Source organism: Zalophus californianus, chromosome 11, assembly GCF_009762305.2.
Source record: "Zalophus californianus isolate mZalCal1 chromosome 11, mZalCal1.pri.v2, whole genome shotgun sequence".
In the NCBI taxonomy this organism is placed as follows: domain Eukaryota; kingdom Metazoa; phylum Chordata; class Mammalia; order Carnivora; family Otariidae; genus Zalophus; species Zalophus californianus.
In genome coordinates this window covers 106,888,472-106,906,361 of record NC_045605.1, presented here as the reverse complement: position 1 = coordinate 106,906,361, position 17,890 = coordinate 106,888,472, and the positions used below count along the sequence as shown (strand labels likewise).

The 17,890-nt window shown below is 57.9% G+C and overlaps 3 protein-coding genes across 11 annotated transcripts; 1 reads left to right on the top strand and 2 right to left on the bottom strand.

Moving 5' to 3' along the window:
• Positions 1 to 30: 30 nt before the first annotated feature.
• On the bottom strand, positions 31 to 8,106 carry MUS81 (MUS81 structure-specific endonuclease subunit). 8 transcript variants are annotated; one of them, XR_003517265.2, is made up of 16 exons: positions 5,711 to 6,161; positions 5,493 to 5,622; positions 5,172 to 5,257; positions 4,522 to 4,638; positions 4,336 to 4,404; positions 4,083 to 4,168; positions 3,417 to 3,557; positions 3,141 to 3,236; positions 2,927 to 3,048; positions 2,560 to 2,832; positions 2,062 to 2,178; positions 1,868 to 1,963; positions 1,577 to 1,705; positions 1,398 to 1,501; positions 804 to 887; positions 31 to 711 (listed from the first exon to the last, which is right to left on the bottom strand). XR_003517265.2 is itself a non-coding variant. In XM_027578008.2 (16 exons), exons 2-16 carry the CDS (start codon positions 5,843 to 5,845, stop codon positions 645 to 647), a joined length of 1,839 nt encoding a protein of 612 aa, XP_027433809.1. In that variant the 5' UTR covers positions 5,846 to 5,924; positions 7,214 to 8,106; the 3' UTR covers positions 546 to 644. The 8 variants fall into 8 exon arrangements, 6 of the variants coding, with proteins under 6 accessions (XP_027433809.1, XP_027433810.1, XP_027433813.1 ...); XM_027578008.2 differs by adding an exon at positions 7,214 to 8,106 and having other exon boundaries at positions 546 to 711; positions 1,577 to 1,963; positions 2,735 to 2,832; positions 5,711 to 5,924; XM_027578009.2 differs by adding an exon at positions 6,777 to 6,878 and having other exon boundaries at positions 546 to 711; positions 1,577 to 1,963; positions 2,735 to 2,832; positions 5,711 to 5,924.
• Positions 8,107 to 8,133: 27 nt separating this feature from the next.
• Positions 8,134 to 12,107, top strand: CFL1 (cofilin 1). Of its 2 annotated transcripts, none has more exons than XM_027578043.2 (4): positions 8,134 to 8,454; positions 10,586 to 10,893; positions 11,146 to 11,222; positions 11,439 to 12,107. In XM_027578043.2, the coding sequence occupies exons 1-4, from the start codon at positions 8,149 to 8,151 to the stop codon at positions 11,549 to 11,551; spliced, it is 804 nt and encodes a 267-aa protein (XP_027433844.1). In that variant the 5' UTR covers positions 8,134 to 8,148; the 3' UTR covers positions 11,552 to 12,107. The 2 variants fall into 2 exon arrangements, with proteins under 2 accessions (XP_027433844.1, XP_027433845.1); XM_027578044.2 differs by lacking the exon at positions 8,134 to 8,454 and adding an exon at positions 9,335 to 9,417.
• A 1,231-nt stretch (positions 12,108 to 13,338) lies between these two features.
• On the bottom strand, positions 13,339 to 17,526 carry SNX32 (sorting nexin 32). Its single transcript, XM_027578015.1, is given in 13 exon segments — positions 13,339 to 13,478; positions 13,814 to 13,899; positions 13,980 to 14,139; positions 14,259 to 14,345; positions 15,120 to 15,159; positions 15,429 to 15,504; positions 15,691 to 15,796; positions 15,990 to 16,094; positions 16,256 to 16,379; positions 16,562 to 16,683; positions 16,829 to 16,939; positions 17,322 to 17,477; positions 17,479 to 17,526. Coding segments are annotated over 13 exon segments (1,275 nt in total). The 3' UTR covers positions 13,339 to 13,424.
• Positions 17,527 to 17,890: the final 364 nt, after the last annotated feature.

The following is a 17,890-nucleotide window of genomic DNA, read 5'->3' as shown; positions in this document are numbered from 1 at the left end:
CCATAGTAGGAGCTGGGAACTGCATCCCCAAGGCTGGGATTGATCCACATACCATGCACGTCGGAATCACTTTGAGAAGGGACGTAAGAAGGCTGCAGACTCCAGGACCCAGCCCAGGAATTGGGGTTTGACTGGTTTGTGGGGGACCTAGGAAACCCCATGGTAGACAGTGGAGGCCTTGGGTTTCAATTCCAGCTTGTCCTCAATTTGGCTAAACCCTAGTAGCTTCCTGGGCCTCAGTTTTCTAATTCATAAAACGAGGCAATTAGACTAGGAGCGCTTTCCAAACATTTCTTTTCCAAAATACAGAACCTGTTATCAAAGGAAATGTTATTTGATCAGGAACTCTGATGACATAAACTAGATTCAAAGTTGCAATGCCTCACTGACTCCCATCTCCCGGGATGGTATCAATGCTCCCCCAGGGAACCCGAGTCCTGAGGAGCTCAGTTTAAAAACCACTGGACCTGCTGGTCTCCCCAGTTCCTGCCTGGATACTTCACTAGGCCGCTGGGGCGTGGCATCACCTCCATAATACATAAAGCTGCAAATACTTATATTTTTATTGTAGCCCAACAAATTCTGATTAAAAGGCTGGCTAGCCTGTGAAGGGGGGGGAGGTGGAGTCAGCCTCGTGGCACAGCTCAGGTCAGGGGGCCATAGCAGCAGTAGAGTTGGGAGAAGGTCCTGCTCAGAGCGGGCCCCAGATTCCTGCACAAAGAGAGAGGCAGGTGAGGGCCAGGCCGTGGGCCAGAGCACCCCAGCCTCAGCCACTCCCTCTGGGCTCTTTTCCTTGCCGTCACCTCTGCAGTTGGCCACACTTGATGGTGCTCAGCAGCATGTCCTGTTCCTTGGGGGTGGCACAGGCATCATAGGCGGCCAGTAGGCTGGGGGTGGGGTGGGGTGTTTGAGTTTCTAAAGCTTGACAATAGCACACAGCTGGCCCACTCTGGGTGGCTGGGCCACCATCAGGGGAGACAGGCAGAAGGGGTCAGCATGGGGTAGGGGAGTCGGGACCGCTGCTGCACTTCCTGAGCCTGGCATTCAAGGCCCTATTCCATCCAGCTCACCATCCCTTCATGCAGCGGCAAGTGTTCTCCAGGTATGGCTATTCTTGGCCCCATCTTCATGGCCCAACCCCCTCCTCCAGAAGCCTTCTCTGCTGCACCAGGCGGCAGGTCCCCCTCCCTCCTGTAGCCTCCCCTAGTGGCTGAGATCCTGTCTGGTCCGTCTGGTCTGAGCTGGCTCTGTCTGCCCTACCACCTGACCTCTGTGACCTCAGTCGGGTCTGTCCAGCCCTGGCAGGGCCAGACCCCTCCACAAAGCATAGGTATAGCTGAATTCCACGCAGGCAAGGCAAGGGCAGAGGGCCCCTGAGGAGCTCTGGGGGGGCCTACCTGGCAGGGGTGCCGTACTGGTCCACTATGGCTGCTGCCTTCTCCCCACTCACCCCGCGCACCTGCATCAGCTGCCGGGCGAACACCTCCCGCACAGACTGGGCCTGGGATGGGGGAGGACTGTATCAGCAGTGGGCCGGGGCGGGGCCGCATGAGGAGGCCCTGGGTGGAGGCAGTACCTTGTTCTTGACGGCTCCTGTGTTGAAGTCACTGAAGGTGAGGAGTGAGCAGAGAGGATTTGGGGAGGACCCAGGCCTTGATTCAGGGTCCCCTGAGGGTCCCCAGGGGCGACTGCGGAGGGTATGGCCCTGAGGGAAGAGGGAACTGAGGCCAGGACAGAGCTCTCGGGGACCAGCCCCAGCAAGTCCTTGCCCAATCCTAGGCCTCTGTGGGCCAGCCTGAAAAACAGGGCTCTTGCTCACTTCACTTCCTCGGGAGCATAGGGCCCAGGGACACGAGCGCCTGCTCACCTGGTAGAGTCTCTGCAAGCCCCGAGTCAAGAGGGCCAGATAAGCAGCTGACTCCTTAATGTCCGCCGTGCGCTTCACAAAGAAGCCATCGATGACCTGGGGAAGAGGAACCCACCCAAGAGAGGAAGGGGACTCCTGGCTGGAGCCACGGACCGTGGGGTCCCTATCAGCCTGGCCTGGCCCTCTTGCCTCACCTGAGTGTTGGTGACAGCCTGCAGCAGCGTGCTCTCAGGAAGGCTGAGGTGGTCCGCTGAGCCATGCTCCTCCACCAGGTACACGCGGTGGCCCAGGCCGCAACGCTTCAGCCGGAACTGGGGTGGCAGGCAGGGGGGTCAGGCCTGGAGGCCCATGGGCCAGCGGTCCATTATGTCACATTCAAAATCATCACGGGACCCTGGCCCTCCCAAGCCACCTCCTCATCCTCCCTAGCTTCTCTGCCTGTCTCAGAGGGCCTTCACCCTTGCTCACACCGTTATTACCATTGCGCGGAAAAGCCTTACACCATCTCTGAATGATGTCCGTTCTCCAAACCTCTCGGCCTACACATGGCATGACTCTATGGTCAGCCCAGCACCCAGTACCTACACTGAGGTCTGCGTCTTGCTTATCCCAGACTGGAGGGCCTGGCCACCCAAGGGGTCTCGACTGTGCTGCTCAGTCCAGCCCCGTCACCCTGCGCACCTACTGCGCACCTGCAGGGGCCCTGAGGGATCTGATCTTGGGGCTGCCTGGGTGCAGCTCTGACGGGGGTGTGGCCATGGGAGCTCTGCCTTGAGGCCAGCCCGAAGTGCCGTGGACACCTCTGGGCCGCGGAGGAGCCCTAGGGCAGACAGGGAACGGGGAGCACGGCAAGGCCAGTCTAGGAACCTTCTGCTCGTGGAAGCGGCCATCTATGATGCTGCTACACAGGTCGTCCAGCCGCTTGCGCTCCACAATGTGGTCCAGGACGAGCTCCCCAGGTCTTGCTGCCGGGAGGCCAAGAAAGGTTCTGCTGGCTCGAGTCCTCCCCGACCCACCAGGCCCTGCCTCTGATACCCGCCCTCTGTCCACACCCCTTACCTGGGTCTCTGGGCCTGGTCTCTTGAGCCACCCACACAAAGTCCCCGACGTGTAGCCTGCGCACTGTGTGGGTCACACGCAGCCGCTGTAGCTCAAGGAGCAGCTCTGGCCTGTGCCCCGCCCTGCAGTAGTGAGACAGGAGACCCAGATCAGGGCAGGCCCCTGTCACCCCCCCACCCCAGCATCCTCTCCTTTGCTCTTCACCCCCACTCACCCCTTGGCTTCGCCAACGTCCACACACAAGAGCACCCTGTACTCTCCAGGCCCAAGCACCAGTGGCGGCTGCTGGACACTCCCTTCGCTGGCGCCACTACAAGGGGGAGAGGGGTGTTGGTGTGTCTGAGGCCAGAACATCAGTGTCAGGCAGTTACCCCCCCTCCCCCGCAACCCACAGTGGGTGGGGCAGCTCATCTGTAGATGATGGAGACAGGGCTGGCCTCATTTCTGGGACCCCTTTTGCTCCCGTCATGCCCCTCCCCCTCCTCCTCACAGCTCAGCAGAGGCTGCTCCTGGCACTTCTGGCTCCTCCCCAGGGGGCTGCTCTGGCCCGATGTCCACATTCAGTGAGCTCAGGCCCTCTGACTCAGCCAGCTTCTGGGCCAGCTCCAGACCCTCCGGAGTCAGTGAGTACCTGGTAGATGAACACAGATCTCCCTCTTTCACTCGCACCTGGCAGGCTCTCCTGCCTGCCCCCAGCTCGGCTGGTCTCACCAGCCTTGGCGACCCTTGCACAAACAAGTCACCCCCCAGGCTGTGTTCTCGCTCCTCAGATCAGCCTCCTTTGGACCTGCCCAGGGACATTTCTCAGTCTGCAACAAGCACATCTCAGATCATCTTTCCCTCCTCTCTGGAGTGCTCCTCCTACATCTCTCCCTCCTAAATTCTAAGACGTGTCCAAACGCCGTGTCCTCAGCAAAGCCGTTCTACTCTTCCAATAACCTGTGGCACCCTCTCCTGCACCCTACCTACTGCTTGGTCTCTCAGATCCTCTTGGTACTCCCCCAGTATGGGCTCCTGGGAGTAAGGCCTCCCTTCCCACACCCATCTCAACAGCACGAGGCCTGCAATTTGCTGGGTGACTGTAGGGCCCCACTCAGAACGTCATGCACGTTCTCTCCCCCCCCCACACACTGCCTGCCCCTGTAGTTGACCCCACCTGGCTGGCCGGTGTGTCCTGAGAACCAGGTTCCTGTGGAGGAGGGAGCGGAGGGCTGGCCAGGGTCGAGTACTCCCAGGGGCCACCTGTCCATAGGGGAGGAGATCCTTAGAAAGCTCCTGGTGCTACCATAAGTCCAACTCCCTGGGCCCCAAACCACTGCTTGCTTCCAAGAAGTGTCTGGTGGGCTTAGGGTCTGATCCACAGCTCCATTCTTTCACTCGGCTCCATCCTCTCCCACCTCAGGGCTCACCGTGGGAGCTTTCTGGGCACACCTCTGCAGCAGCTCTTCCTTGGTTAGGAAGCCGTGGCCACTAGAATTCTGTAACCAAGGCAGAAATGTAACCAAGGGAGTGTCAGTGCTGGGGCCGACCTCTTCCAGGAGCCTCAGGCCCCACTGCCTGGGTGCTCCTGACTCCTGGGTTGGCCACGTGCTCACCAGGTGCTCCCTGTAGAGCAGCAGCAGTACCCCGCGTGCGCCCGAGTGCCGAGCCGGCCAGTAGCTGCCCGAGCCCCCTGCTTTGGGCTGGGCTGGAATCTGAAAGATACACCGAGGCTTTGGACACAGAAACCAATCAGCTATCGTGGACTGAATCCCTGGCAGGGCTGAGGGTCGGGTTCTGTCTCGGCAGGCTACGTGGCCCTGAACAAGTCCCCCCAGCCGCCTCTCGGTTTCCCTACCTGGAAAATGGGTCAGATGATGAGATGACCTGTAAACCTGGGCTGAGATGGCGAGAGGGTTGCAGGGGTGGGAGTGGGGCGAGGGGTGTAGTCTGCCTGACCCAGCCTCAGTTCTACCATTGGCTGCAGAACAGAGGTGGTAAGGCAAGAAAAGCCAATAATAGCAAACCTCACGACTTACTGGGCTTGGCCCCTTAAATAGCCTGGTCATGGAACTCTCACCTGACTCTACTATCATTCAGGATCTCCATCTACAGAGAAGAAAACTGAGTACCAGAGTAAGTCATTTGCCCAAAGCCAGGCCTCCTGGTGGCAGATCTGGACGCAGGCCTGCCAAGTCCCCCAAGCCACAAAATCTTACTCCCGGTGCTCCCACTTTCCTTTTCACTGCCCTCGCCCACTTCTCACTGGCTTGGAAGAGTCCTGGACTCTGGCAAGGGGCCCTTCCCGGGCTGGACTCTTCTCTCCAGATGGTGAACTCGGGGCATGGTCACCTGCGGGAGCAGAAGAGAGTCAATGCCACGGAATCCAGCAGGCGGGAAGGTCTGGAACGCTGCCAGCTCCCGTGGTAGGTGAGAGGGGTGAGATTCGGCAAGCCAGCCACTAGCCTGAGGTCAAACAGCAACTTGGACGTGAGTGGGGAGCCTGAAGCTAAGGTATCCCAGGTGGTTATGGAGGCTGCGCCTGGGGGAGGCTCAGGGGACCACCGACCCTGACTCTGGCGCTCACCGCCTGATGCTTTGTGCTGCTGCAGCCGCTGGTCCAGCATACGGCAGAGCCTGTCTCCGAAGTGCTGTAGGATCTTAGCTTCCTTGCCGCTGCGCAGAGGCAGTGGGTACCGCCGGAGGGAGCGCAGGGCCTGGTGGGGGCAGGGGTACCGTACTGGGTCAGGGTGGGCCTGGTTGTCTGGCTCCGCCCGCACCTGTCCGCGTCGAGCCGGGACCCACCTTCTGAAACACGAATTGCGTGCGGCGCCCCCTACTGGCTGCCTCGTCCCGCCATTCGGTTAGCCAGCGTACGAAGAGCGGGTTGGGGCAAACGGGCAGCGGGCGTTTCCGGCCCAGGCGGACCGGCGCTGCCATTAGCCTCAGGGCGGGTCCTCTGGCGCCTCACGCCGACCCGACTGGGACGCCGCCAGTTCTGGAGACGGGATTCGAACACCTGGCTCGGGAGGGTGAGGGCGGGACCTCTCCAATCACGTGGCCCCACGCGGGGGACTAACTAGAGAACAGCCTCCTGCTGCCCTCCCCGCCCCTGCACTACTCTAAGTGGTCGGTGCCGAGCACTTTTTCTCCGGCCTTCACCCTCTCGCCCCTCCCGGCCCAAACCAGTCTTTTGGACTGGCCCCACCCACACCCCCACACCCCAGCCTTGATCCGCCCCTTCCTCCCATCCCAGATTCGAGTGCGGGGTCCTCTTTGTGCGGGACAGAAAGCCGACAGCGCCCCCGTGTGGCTGGGAGGGCTGGCTGGGGGTGGTGCTTAATATCCAGGAACCGGAGGCTGTCAGTTTCAGTCTCACCTTTGCTGAGGATGCTGGAGAGCGACTGGGCTTCTGAAAAGCCCAAGAGGTGGGGGGGGGGGGGGGGGAATGAGTGCAGGTATATTTGTAGGAGGGACATCTAGAAAGGGGTACTGGGGATGAAGGTACAAAGGTAATGTAGGAGGACCTAAAGGACTCTCCGAAGAAAAGGTGATCCCGAGCTGGGGTGGTGGGAGCGGGGCGTGGAGATCCAGCAGTGGAGGAGGGGCGCGAAGTCGGGGACATTCAGGGAAGGCCAAAGCTAAGAGGACGGAGGGAACAGAGGACAAGTAGAAGGGGGACAAATGGGAGGTGCTGGGCCAGAGGGCGGGTAGGGGGGGGTCTAAGATGGGCACCTGGTTAGATTCAGGGGCGTTAAGAGCCCGGACGAAGGTGGAAAGGGAGAACACATAGTCATTTGGAGGTGGGAGACCCTCAAGGAGGTTTAGGTTTAGGATTATGCAGAAGGGTCCCAGGTTGAGGGACACGTACAGCCGAGTTCGGCTCCAGGATCTCGCCAGGGAGTTACATTCTCCCCCAGCTGTTTTACCGAAGTCGCGAGGAGCTAGTCTGGGGCCTTCGAGGAGCGGAGAGGCGGGAACTGCAGCTCCAGGCCCGCCCCTCCAGACTCCGCCCAACAGCGAACCCGTCCCCGCCCCCCCACCCCCACCCCCCACCGAGCCAGCTTCGAACTCCCGCCTCCCTCCCGAGGCTGCCTTATAAGGAGCCTGGAGCGGGCGTTCGGGTTGGCCCCACCCCCTCCAGTCTCTTGTCCTAATAAGGACATCTAGGGCATCCCGTGGCTAGGGGCGGGCGGGAGCGTGTCTCCAGGGTAACTTCGAAGTCTCTCTCCCCCTCCTCGTTACTCTTGGAAACTCCGAGGCTTGAAAAAAGGGGAGCCAGTCTCCTTTTCTGGCAGGGTCGCTTACCCGGCTGTGGGTCGAGCGGCGGCCTCCACCTGGGGCTCCCGGGAACTCGGTTGGTGGGCGGTGCAGCGGGATGTCCCTGACTACAATCCCCGGCATGCCCTGCGATGTGCCCCACTACCAGTCTTGAAGACCAGGCTTCCAGCTCTTCATTTACGCTATTCAGCTGATGGGACCAGTACTCCCAGTTCCCTTGTTGGCGATTCTGTAGTGTCTTTCGGCAGAGCCGAAGGCCTTGGTCGTACTGCGAGGCCAACGAAAACTTCTCGTAGTCCCCACCCGTTTCTTTTTTTGAAACTTAGGCTAACACAGAGCTGTGTCTTAATTTTTCCGTGTTTTAAGTTAACTGTATGCCTGGCTATCCACTCGAGAACATGATTCAAGTCTGGTTTAATATCTATTTCTTCTTTTCAGTGTGTTTAGTAAAAGGCACACAATCTTTGAATTGATCGCACAACCCCCTACCCTTCTCCATTTTTCGTGAATTTGCCAGACATCTTTAAAACAAGGACAAAGCTCTGTCTTTTAAAGACTTCCTTGTAGCCTTTCTCTTGTGTTTTTTCTTCTTACTCTAATTTTACTGAAGTTGCATATGGCCTTTTCTCAGGAGACGAGTGGCTTTGCACATGAAGGGTACTCAATGAATTGTTTATCGGGTTGAAGACACTTTACACTTGTGATTCTCCTTGCTCTATCTAGGACTAGATTCCAGGCCAATAAATAGTTGCTTCAATTCAGAAAAGCAAAACACTAAACTCGGAATTTTCAGACCAGAACCTGCCAAAATAGATCTTAGGAAACAGTTTCGCCGCGGCTGAAGAACGGCGAGGTCGAGGGCTCATTTTTGGGTCACATTACCTAGCGCGGGGGGGGGGGGGGGCCTTTGCTCAGCTGAGCGTTTCCTGGAAAATTCGACCAATGGGCGCGCTCTCCGTGCCATGGCCCTAGTCCCTCTTGGCTGTCTCGGACTACATTTCCCAGCATGTAACGTGGCGCTGGGAGGCCGGCTGGCGAAAAAGACTCCGTTACCCAGTGAGCACGAGGACGGCGCAGGACCCCTGGACTTCATTTCCCGTCGGCCCATGGGGGGAGCGCCGGAAGCCCGCCCCGCCCCTCATTGTGCGGCTCATACTAAACGGAAGGGGCCGGGAGAGGCCGCGTTCAGTCGGATCCCGGCAGCAGCTGCAGCGGCTCTCATCTCTTCTGACTCTCCTTGCTATCTCTCTTTCGCTTCCGGAAACATGGTGAGCAGCAGGCCTTGGCGACTGACGGGAGGGGGCTGCGAGTCGGTCGTCTGAGCGCCGGGGAGGGAACGGTGGAGCGACGTCGGCACCCCCTCCCCCAGCGCCCCGGGCGGGATGAGGGTCTCGGGCTGAGGGGCGGGCGGCGTTGGGACGCGCGTGCGCGCCCGCGGGCGCTGGAGAGGGCTGGCTCGGCCGTAGCTCGCGCGCCCCCTGGGCTCCCTTCCCCTCCCCCACTGCGCTGCTGCGCCCGCGCGGACACCGGCTATGGGGGAGGGGTCCTTGGCGCGCGCGCGCCCGCCCCTCGCGGAGCAGCCGGTGGCGCGCGCTGAGGCAAGTCGGTTCACGGGGGCGCGCGTTTTACGGGAGCACGCGGCATCCGAACACGGCCCGAGGGCGGCGAGGGAAAAGCGCGCGAGCGGTCTCGGCGCGCGCGCCCCACCCAAGGGCTGTTCCTGTCTCCGCGTCACCCTCCCTCGGCTGGCGGGTCTGTAGAGAGCAGGTGGCAGGGATGTCTGCGCCCAGGAGGGGCGGGGGCGGAGGGCCAACGGAGATGCGGGGGCGGAGGGGTCCGAGTGCTAGCGCTGGGGATTAAGGGCTTGCACCGCGCCACCCGGAACTGCGGGTTTGCACCGCGGAGGTTACGGCCCTGCGAGGGAACCCACAAAGCGATCTGGGTTCTCTGCTGTGTGCATCCGGCAAAGGCTGGAACGGCACAGTCGGCCGGCGCGTGCGCACACGCTCAGGCCCCCGCCGCTGGGCCGAAGCCCTGGACAAGCGGGGCCTTCGGCTTTCCCGGATGGGGCCTGAGGGTGGAGCCGAGTTTAGGGAAGTGACCCAGGCAGGCATCGCCCGGAAACCACCCCGCCCCCTGTGTTCGGCCCCAGGGCTACGAGAACTGAAGGTTGTGTAAATCGTCCAGGCTCCGGCCGGCAGCGGAGGGGGCTGATGCGCCTGTCGGTAAAGGTGATTCCTCGGGGTTGAGGCTCTGGGGTGCTACTGCCTCCGGGTACTGCTTTTTCCCGGACCGGGCAGGGGCAGGGCCCGGGCGAGCGCTTTTCCCCCCGCCTACTCCGGAAGCGGCTGAGTCACGTGGCCGGCTTCCTCTGCAGTTCCGGGAGCGGGGGGCGCGGCAGATTTCACTGTGGTCTGTAGCCCCCCTCCTGGCTAGGGTGTCCCCCCAACTCGACCCAAAACAGACGTTTAAAGAGCTCTCGAGGACCGTGGGTATTTGGTTCTGACCTGCTAACTTATGTCAGCGATCTTTGAGTCCTACATTTTCTGCGGAGGACGGGGAGTTAATGGGTTAGGGCTTTAATTAGGGATCGTGATTCTTGCCTTGAAGAAGACCCCAGCAAAGAAGAGGGCGGTTTGTGAACAACTGCACTGAGTAGTTCTGATGGACTTAACGAGAACTGTTAAACTCGTTGGTGTCTCGTCTACCATTGTGGGGTCCTGTTCTCCTTCCAGAAGAGGTGGTTATAACCTGGGTGCTTTGAGTCTCTCTTTCTTGTGAAGTTTTGAGTCAGCACTATTATCCAAAAGCTGAGATGCAGTACTGTGAGTAAGAAACGAGTCAGTAGGGTGCCTGGGTGGCTCAGTTGGTTAAGCAACTGCTTTCAGCTCAGGTCGTGATCCTGGAGTCCCTGGATCGAATCCTGCATCGGGCTCCCTACTCGGCAGGGAGTCTGCTTCTCCCTCTGACCCTAATCCTTGTCATGTGCTCTCTCTCATTTTCTCTCTCTCTCAATAAATAAAATCTTAAAAAAAAGAAAAGAAAAGAAACGAGTCAGTAGCCTGTGGATTCTTTTAATTCTGGGCTCACACCAAAGCCAAGGTTCTGCTTCTTACAGGTCCTCAGTTTCTAGGCTGTAAGATGTTGGGTGAGGAAGAATGATGTTGAATTAGATGATTAGAGGTTCTTCTAAGGCTGCCCTTCTGGGGTTTTCTCATTTGGTCCTTGGACAGTGGCTTGGGTGGGAAAATAGTGACACTTGGCTTGGGAAGGGGAAGTGATGATCTCTTGGTTGAGGACTTGTTGGCATCCAAGATGGATCTCTTAAGATTACAAAGGAGGGACTTCAGGGGGAGTCCCAAAGTCTTCTTTTATGAAGTATATGTGGCTCGTCCCTAGGCCTCCGGCGTGGCGGTCTCTGACGGTGTCATCAAAGTGTTCAATGACATGAAGGTGCGCAAGTCCTCGACACCAGAGGAGGTGAAGAAGCGCAAGAAGGCGGTACTCTTCTGCCTGAGCGAGGACAAGAAGAACATCATCCTGGAGGAGGGCAAGGAGATCCTGGTAGGTGATGTGGGCCAGACTGTAGACGACCCCTACGCCACCTTTGTCAAGATGCTGCCAGACAAGGACTGCCGCTATGCCCTCTATGATGCAACCTATGAGACCAAGGAGAGCAAGAAGGAGGATCTGGTGTTTATCTTCTGGTGAGCTCCCCCGCGGGCGCTTCTTCCTACCACTTGCCCTAGCTCTGCCTCTCCCTCCTTTCTCAGCATGGGAACCTCTGTGAGTTTTGGGGGGGAGGGTGTTGTAACAAAACACTTGTCAGTGGGGAACTTGGTCAAAGCTTGAGTGCGGGGACCAGCTCAGGGATTTCTCGAAGTGTTCTCTCACTTGAGGGCACTTGCAGACTCGGAGAGGGAACTTTGTTGCATATTCTCTGATTGTCTTCCCTCCAGGGCACCTGAGTCTGCACCTCTTAAGAGCAAAATGATTTATGCCAGCTCCAAGGATGCCATCAAGAAAAAGCTGACGGGTAAGGGCCAGCATTGGTGCCACGCACTTCTTCGCTCAGGCTTTGGCTGTAGGGTGGGGTGAAAGGCTTGGTATATGAGATACCTCCTCCCTCCTCTTCCCTGCCTGGTGGAAGGTAACCTTGTCCTTTCCATCTGTTCTGATTGGCTCCTTCCCAGCCCCAACTTCCCCTCCCCCAGTGCATCCTGCTCACAGATGCTCCCCTTCTTCCTCACAGGGATCAAGCATGAATTACAAGCAAACTGCTACGAGGAGGTCAAGGACCGCTGCACCCTGGCAGAGAAACTGGGGGGCAGTGCTGTCATCTCCCTGGAGGGCAAGCCTTTGTGAGCCCCCTCCAGCCCCCTGCCTGGAGCATCTGGCAGCCCCAGACCTGCCCATGGGGGTTGCAGGCTGCCCCCTTCCTGCCAGACCGGAGGGGCTGGGGGGATCCCAGCAGGGGGAGGGCAATCCCTTCACCCCAGTTGCCAAACAGCCCCCCCTCACCCCCTGGACCTTCCTCCTCCCTCCACCCCTGACGGTTCTGGCCTTCCCAAACTGCTTTTGATCTTCTGATTTCTCTTGGGTTGAAGCAGACCAAGTTCCCCCCAGGCACCCCAGTTTGGGGGGGCCTGTATTTTTTTTAACGACACCCCAATTCCCCACCTGTTCCTCCCTTTTCCCATGCTGCCAACTTCTAACCGCAATAGTGACTCTGTGCTTGTCTGTTTAGTTCTGTGTATAAATGGAATGTTGTGGAGATGATCCCTCCTTGCGCCGCCTGGTTCCCCTCCCCTTTTCCCCTGGTCTTGGCCACCCATGGAAGCAGGACCAATAAGGGACCTTCAATTAAAAAAGAAAAGAAAAAAAACCACACACACAACAATAAAAAGGCTCACTAATGGGATGTTTGTTTCAGGGTTGGGGCCCAAGGGACCTTGCAGGGGAAGGTATGCTGAGATAATGAACAGCATCTTTTCTCTATACCCAGCTTCCATCCACCCCCTTAATTTGGCCCTAGCGACTGGCTGAGCCTCTTTCTGACAGCTGTCACTCATAAGTGGTACCACAGTTGGGCCCAAACTGACCGCTGGGGAGTTAGGTGAACTGGGGTGTGTGTCCTGCCAGCTGCAAGAGCCCTTTGGGCAAAAGGGGCTTTGTGCCTGAACTCTTTTCTCCTGTAGCCTCTTACCCAGGTGGGCAGCTGGGCAGTGAGGCCTATTCTCCAACCCTATGCTCAGACCTGCCTAGTGTGGGCTGTGAGATTGCAAGTTACAAAGCGCTTCTTGAGCTGTTCTGTCTTCAAGGTTCTTTCTGGTTTTTCTCTGCCTTCTTTCATGGATGTCTGACTCATCTATGAGGGCCGGGTCCAGTGGCTGCTGTGAGTCAGAAGCCAATGAGCCTTTGGCCTTCTGCAGATGTGACTGGAGTCCAGGGTGGGGCCAAGCCAGCTGGAGCCCAGGACTTCAGACCGGAGTGTCTTGGGTCCCACCTCCCTGTGTTTAACCAAGAGGGTGTTGGCTAGAGCCCCAAGCCTTTTGTCAGTATTGCTGCAGGCTCTCTCCAATCTACATTGGGTTTTTGCCTGCCTGGGAGGTAAAGGTATCCTAGAAATCTCACCCTAAGGGTGTGAATGCAGGGTTTATCACATACACACCCCAACCTGAACTGTTGGCGGGGGGGGGGGAAGCCTGTTAAACTTGGTTCCTTAGTTCTTTGGAGCTTGCCAGTATCTCTTAAGTGGAAAGCAGGAAGAGTAGTTATTTTTGACACTGCGGCGGGTGGTGCACAAGGGTCCGGTGTCCATAATGCCCTGGGTAAAGGTGTACCTGGTGGGTCCTGGAGCTGTGGGAAGTAAGGACAAGCAGGCCTCCTTGCGCAGGCTTTTTATTTGTGAACAGGCTGGGGACAAACGAACTTTGGGGGGGTGGGGAGGCGCAGAGGGTTGCTGGGGGCAGCCTCTCAGGTTCCAGGAGAGGTGGGAGGTCCAGGCTCCTGGCCTCCCCTAGGTTGGGGTTCTTACCTGTGGCCCAAGTATGGTACCCATGTTGCCCTAGCTTCCTCTTGCAGGACCTGGCACTTTTGGGTGGGAGTGGGGCTTGGGCTTGCCCTGGGAGATCATGGGGCATGGCTAATAGCTGCTGTGGTTGGGGAGGTGGTATCTTGGGGTAGGGAATCTGGGGGACTTTTGCCAGTAAAGGCTCTGAAGTAGGCTCTGGCTGCACTAAGGCTCCCCCTTGAGGGCGACAAGGGTGTTCCGGAGAAGCAGGGTGCTGGCCTGCAGAGGAGAGAGGTCTTGATGTCCCTGGCCCACTGCCAGCCTGCTGCCTGATAAAATGTGCTGTTCTTTCCACACCTATTAACTCCTGCCCTCCTCCCTCTTGCATCCCTGTCCTTAGCAATAGTAGCTGCCATTTATTGAGGGCTTAATGATGAGAAGGGAAGAGTCCTGGTCCAAGATTGGACATGACCCTGAAAGTCAATGGGGACTGCTCAGGGATGCCAGACCACCTTCCCCCAACACACGTTTGCCAGTACTTGGTAAGAACCTAGAGGTCTGGGAGTGGATGGCAGGGAGGCAGCAAGAGTGCACAGTGAGGGTGGAGGGCTCACCTTGGCATGTTTGAGCTCCAGCTCTGCCAACTCTATGAGGTTCTTGCGGAAGGAGGAGACACGGCGGGACTTGAAATCCATGAGCTCTGGTGGGGAGGGAGGAGAAATGGGGACCCTGGCAGGGTAGGCAGCCCAGCGGCAGGGGCTCTGGGGCCATGGGGCTTACCCTGCTTGGCTGAGTCCGAGAGGCGCTCAAAGCGTTGGCAGCACTGTTGTTGGTGGCTCTCAGCAGTCCGCACCTCCCGGTTCCTAGTGCGTGCCTTGTCCAGTGCTTTGTTGGCGTTCTCATAGTCAGCCAGTGCTCGAAGCCGCCGGTACAGCAGGTCCTGGGGCCAGCAGGGGCACGGGATCACTGTTGCCCATTGCCTCATCTGCCTGCCCTTCCCTGTTGCTCCAGTCCTGCTGTCCTCCAGCCCTGAAGTTTGTTCTGGGGGCCATAGCTCACCTTGGCTGCCTGTGAGTCTCGCATGTAGTATCTCAGCATGTCTGACAGCTTGAGGTCCTCATCAGATGCCACTCGGCCCTCCAGCTTCTGAATCAGGAAATTTGGAGGCTGGGGAGGGAACTTGGAGAGGAGCTGCCAAGGGCTGGTGTGCTGCTGCTCATCTCAATATCCAACAGAGTCACTTGATAAACACTCTAGGTCAAACCCTGATGTTCAGGGGAGCAGGCCAAGGAAAACTTGACAGAAGAGTGGCATCTGACCTGGATCTTGGGGGTTGACTAGGAATCTGACAACAGCCAAAGGCTCTGCAGGTGTGCAAGCCTCGTATGTGTTCAGGGAGCCGTGAGGTCAGTGGGAGCGTTTGGATGGCAGTGGCTGGATTCCAAAAGACCTAAAATGTAAGCTAAGGACTTCGGGCTTTGTGTTTTGGGTAGTTCTGGGAGGGGCAGGGTCACTGAAGGCCCTTGAGAAGAGAGGTGGTCCAGCAGACATTTTAGAAAGATTGGCACTGCAGTGACTCTCGGAGAAGAGTTCAGGAAGTATGTGTCTGGGGCAGGGTGTTGGCAGTGTGTGCAGCCTGCCAGAGGCACGTGGCACATCCTTGTAAATGGCTTGCCAGGCCTGGTTCCCACCCCTGCCCCCATCACTGCACACACACACTTGAGGCTGGATCCCTGTCCACCCTCCATTTCATTTAACTACGGCTTAACTGAAGGTGAGTCCAGGGTATCAACTGGGCCCAAGTTATCACCAAACGTTCCAAAATGATCCTGGAACTTTCCCCTCTTTCAGGAGGAGATATTTCGTCCCTGCAAAGGATCATTGATTGGGTGCCCTTCCAGTACAGAAGGCAGGACTCACCCTTAGTCGTTCAAAGAGTTCTGCCAATTTGAGGAAACTCCTAGGAGGCAGTGGGGGAGAGTTAGGGCAGGGGTCTTGAGAGGGTGTTGCTTAAAGCCTCCCTGCCCTTAGCGCTGCTGTCCCTAATGCCCTGTAGTGGGGAAATCTCCCTCTGCTCTTTACCAAATCCCAGCAGGAACTTCACCTCCCACCTACAGCTGATGGTACATTTCCATAGTGACTCCTCATGGGCAGACACAGTATTACAGGCATAGAGAGAGGCGGGGGGGGGGGGGCGGAAGGGCAGGAGGGGTGAGAGGGAGTCCTCACATCTTTAGCTGGTTGACTTCTTGTGTTCCCAGACTATTCAGTGCAGCAGAGATAGGGATATAATCATCTGCCAGGCCTGCTGGGGAACAGCCCTCCATCAGAACCCCTTGGTCTGCACATCAAGCCCCACCCCCGGTGTTTGTGTCATGGAGAGACACAGGGCATTTCTTGCTCTTTTCCCTCCCCACAGGGAGTAGGAATGCTGAGTAGGAATGCCAGGGAGAAGGGGCAGGGAACCCAGGGCCCCTTGGGCCCTGCGTACACTTGTGGGAGTGCATGACACGGTCTGCCCGCAGGCAGGCGTCCCGGATGCGGGTGTGGTACTCCAGCAGGAAGGTCCTCTCATGCTCAAAGAAGTCATCCACCTCCTAAGGGAGCCAGACAGGAGCCACTTACACTGAGTCAGCAGGGACATGGTGGCCATGGACACGCAGGAATGGCACAATTTCCCTCTAGGCCATGCCCCACCAGTGGTTTCCCTCCCACGGCCACCCTGGGCCTCAATGTTTGCTGTGGACTTGAGGCCCTGGGTTGAATCCACAGAGGGGTCCCAAGGGTCACCTTTAGCCCTGACATGCTGGTGATAAGGGCTTCATCTGCAGACTTCACAATATTCCTCAGAAAACCCCCAAGAAGCTCCTTCCTGTTCTTTCCTCGGACACTCAGCTGAAGCACACGGAGAGAGTATGGTGTTGGGGTGGGCATTCGCACCTCCCACCCCAGGCTCATGTCACTCATGGAGCTGATGAGACAGAGGCTTGAGCCCACCTAGTGCCCTGCCCCCTACCCCCAAGGGTGACCCAAGGGTGTACTCTGGCCCAGCTCACATCCTGGCCATATTCCAAAAAGACAAAGAAGTTGTGGTCTCGACGCAGGGTAGGGTGGGCTGCCAGGCGCTGCAGAAAGACCTCATGCATTGCAACTGTCTTCTTAAAGATAGCCAGGTACTCCCTGCAGGAAATGGCAGGCAGCTCATGGGCCCTCCTTGGCTCTGATTATCCTGCCCCCTTCCCCTCAGAAGCCCTGAGGTCAGAGGTCAGGGTCTCTAACCATAGGTGATGAAATCCTGGGACTCGCAGGCGGGGGGTGGGCTTGGAGCTTCATCATAGACAAGGAAAGGAAGTAGCACTCACGCTTCCAGCTCCTGCTTCATTTTGGCAAACTCTTCCCGCGTGATGGAGCTGTCCCCCTCACCCAACTTCTGCAGCTTTTCCCTTGAAGCCTCAAAGTCTGGCCTTGGAGGGGCTGGGGGGATCTGCTCAAAGGAGGGACAGAGCTGGCAGGCCTCTTGTTGCTGAGAAGGCCATCACCCACACCCAGAAGTGTCGCCCAGCCTTCCATCCCCACCCAAGCACCCTGGCCTGCCCCTCACAGCCCCAGCCCATCCAGCCCTTCCTCACGATGAGGCCGGCGTACTCCTCATTTTCCACGTAGGCGTCATGGAGCCAGATGAACTCCTCATGCTGTCGCACGACTGAGAACTCCGTCTGGGCGAAGTGAGGGAGGCAGCTCTGGAAGCCGGGAAGCCTGTCTGAGGTATCTCTCCTCCCCTCCCAAACCCTGCACCCGCCAAGCATCCTGGGCACCCACTTTGGGGCTTCCCCAGTCCCACATCCCAGGTGAGGCCCAAGGTGGGCCTTGGTGACTCAGGTGTCCATGATTTCTGTAAGGATGATGGACAGGGCATGGCTAGGACTCAGCAAACAATCGATGCTTGCTTTCTCGGAGAGGCAGGGGGCAGGAGTCAGGTTGAGGAACAGGGCTCAAAGTTGACGTTGGCTTCTGCCCCCCACCCCCCAGGCAAGCAAGGCTGGGGGAAGCAGGCTCCTCAAGCTCCTGAAGCCTCCCAAGGCAGTCTCCTGAACTGCCCTCTCGTTCCCCTGGCAGCCTCACCTTGGTTTGAACGGTGAATTTCACCTTGTCCCGCTCGCTCACTGCATCAGAGATCTCCACCTGTAAGGAGCTGTCTCCCTGCAGGTCCGCTGATACGGAGGAGGGCTGTCAAGGAGGGGAGGTCTCTGACATGACTGACCACAGCCCCTGACCGCATCCTCACCGCAGACTTCAGGTCCTCCTGCAAAGCCCACCTCAGCAGCATTGCTTCTTCAATGCCCTGGGGTCACCAGCTACCCCTAGAGGGATCCTGATAAGTCACTGCTCAGGGCTTTACAATTACTACAACACTTTCCCACATTTCCATCCTCAGAAGCAGGCCGACTTCCCGCTTTATAGATATGGAAACTGAGACCACCAGAGAGGTGAGATAAGTTGTCCAAAATCCCACAGCTGCAAAGTGGCGGGGCCAGATTTGAACCCAGTTTCTCAAATTCCAAACCCCAAGTACTTTCTCAGCTACCAGCTCACCTCTTCCCCAGCTGGTTACTTCAGGCACCTTTTCACCAGGGCCCAGAGTGAGCTAGATAAGAAGCTCTCACCCCTTTTGAGGGGTTCTTGAAACCATT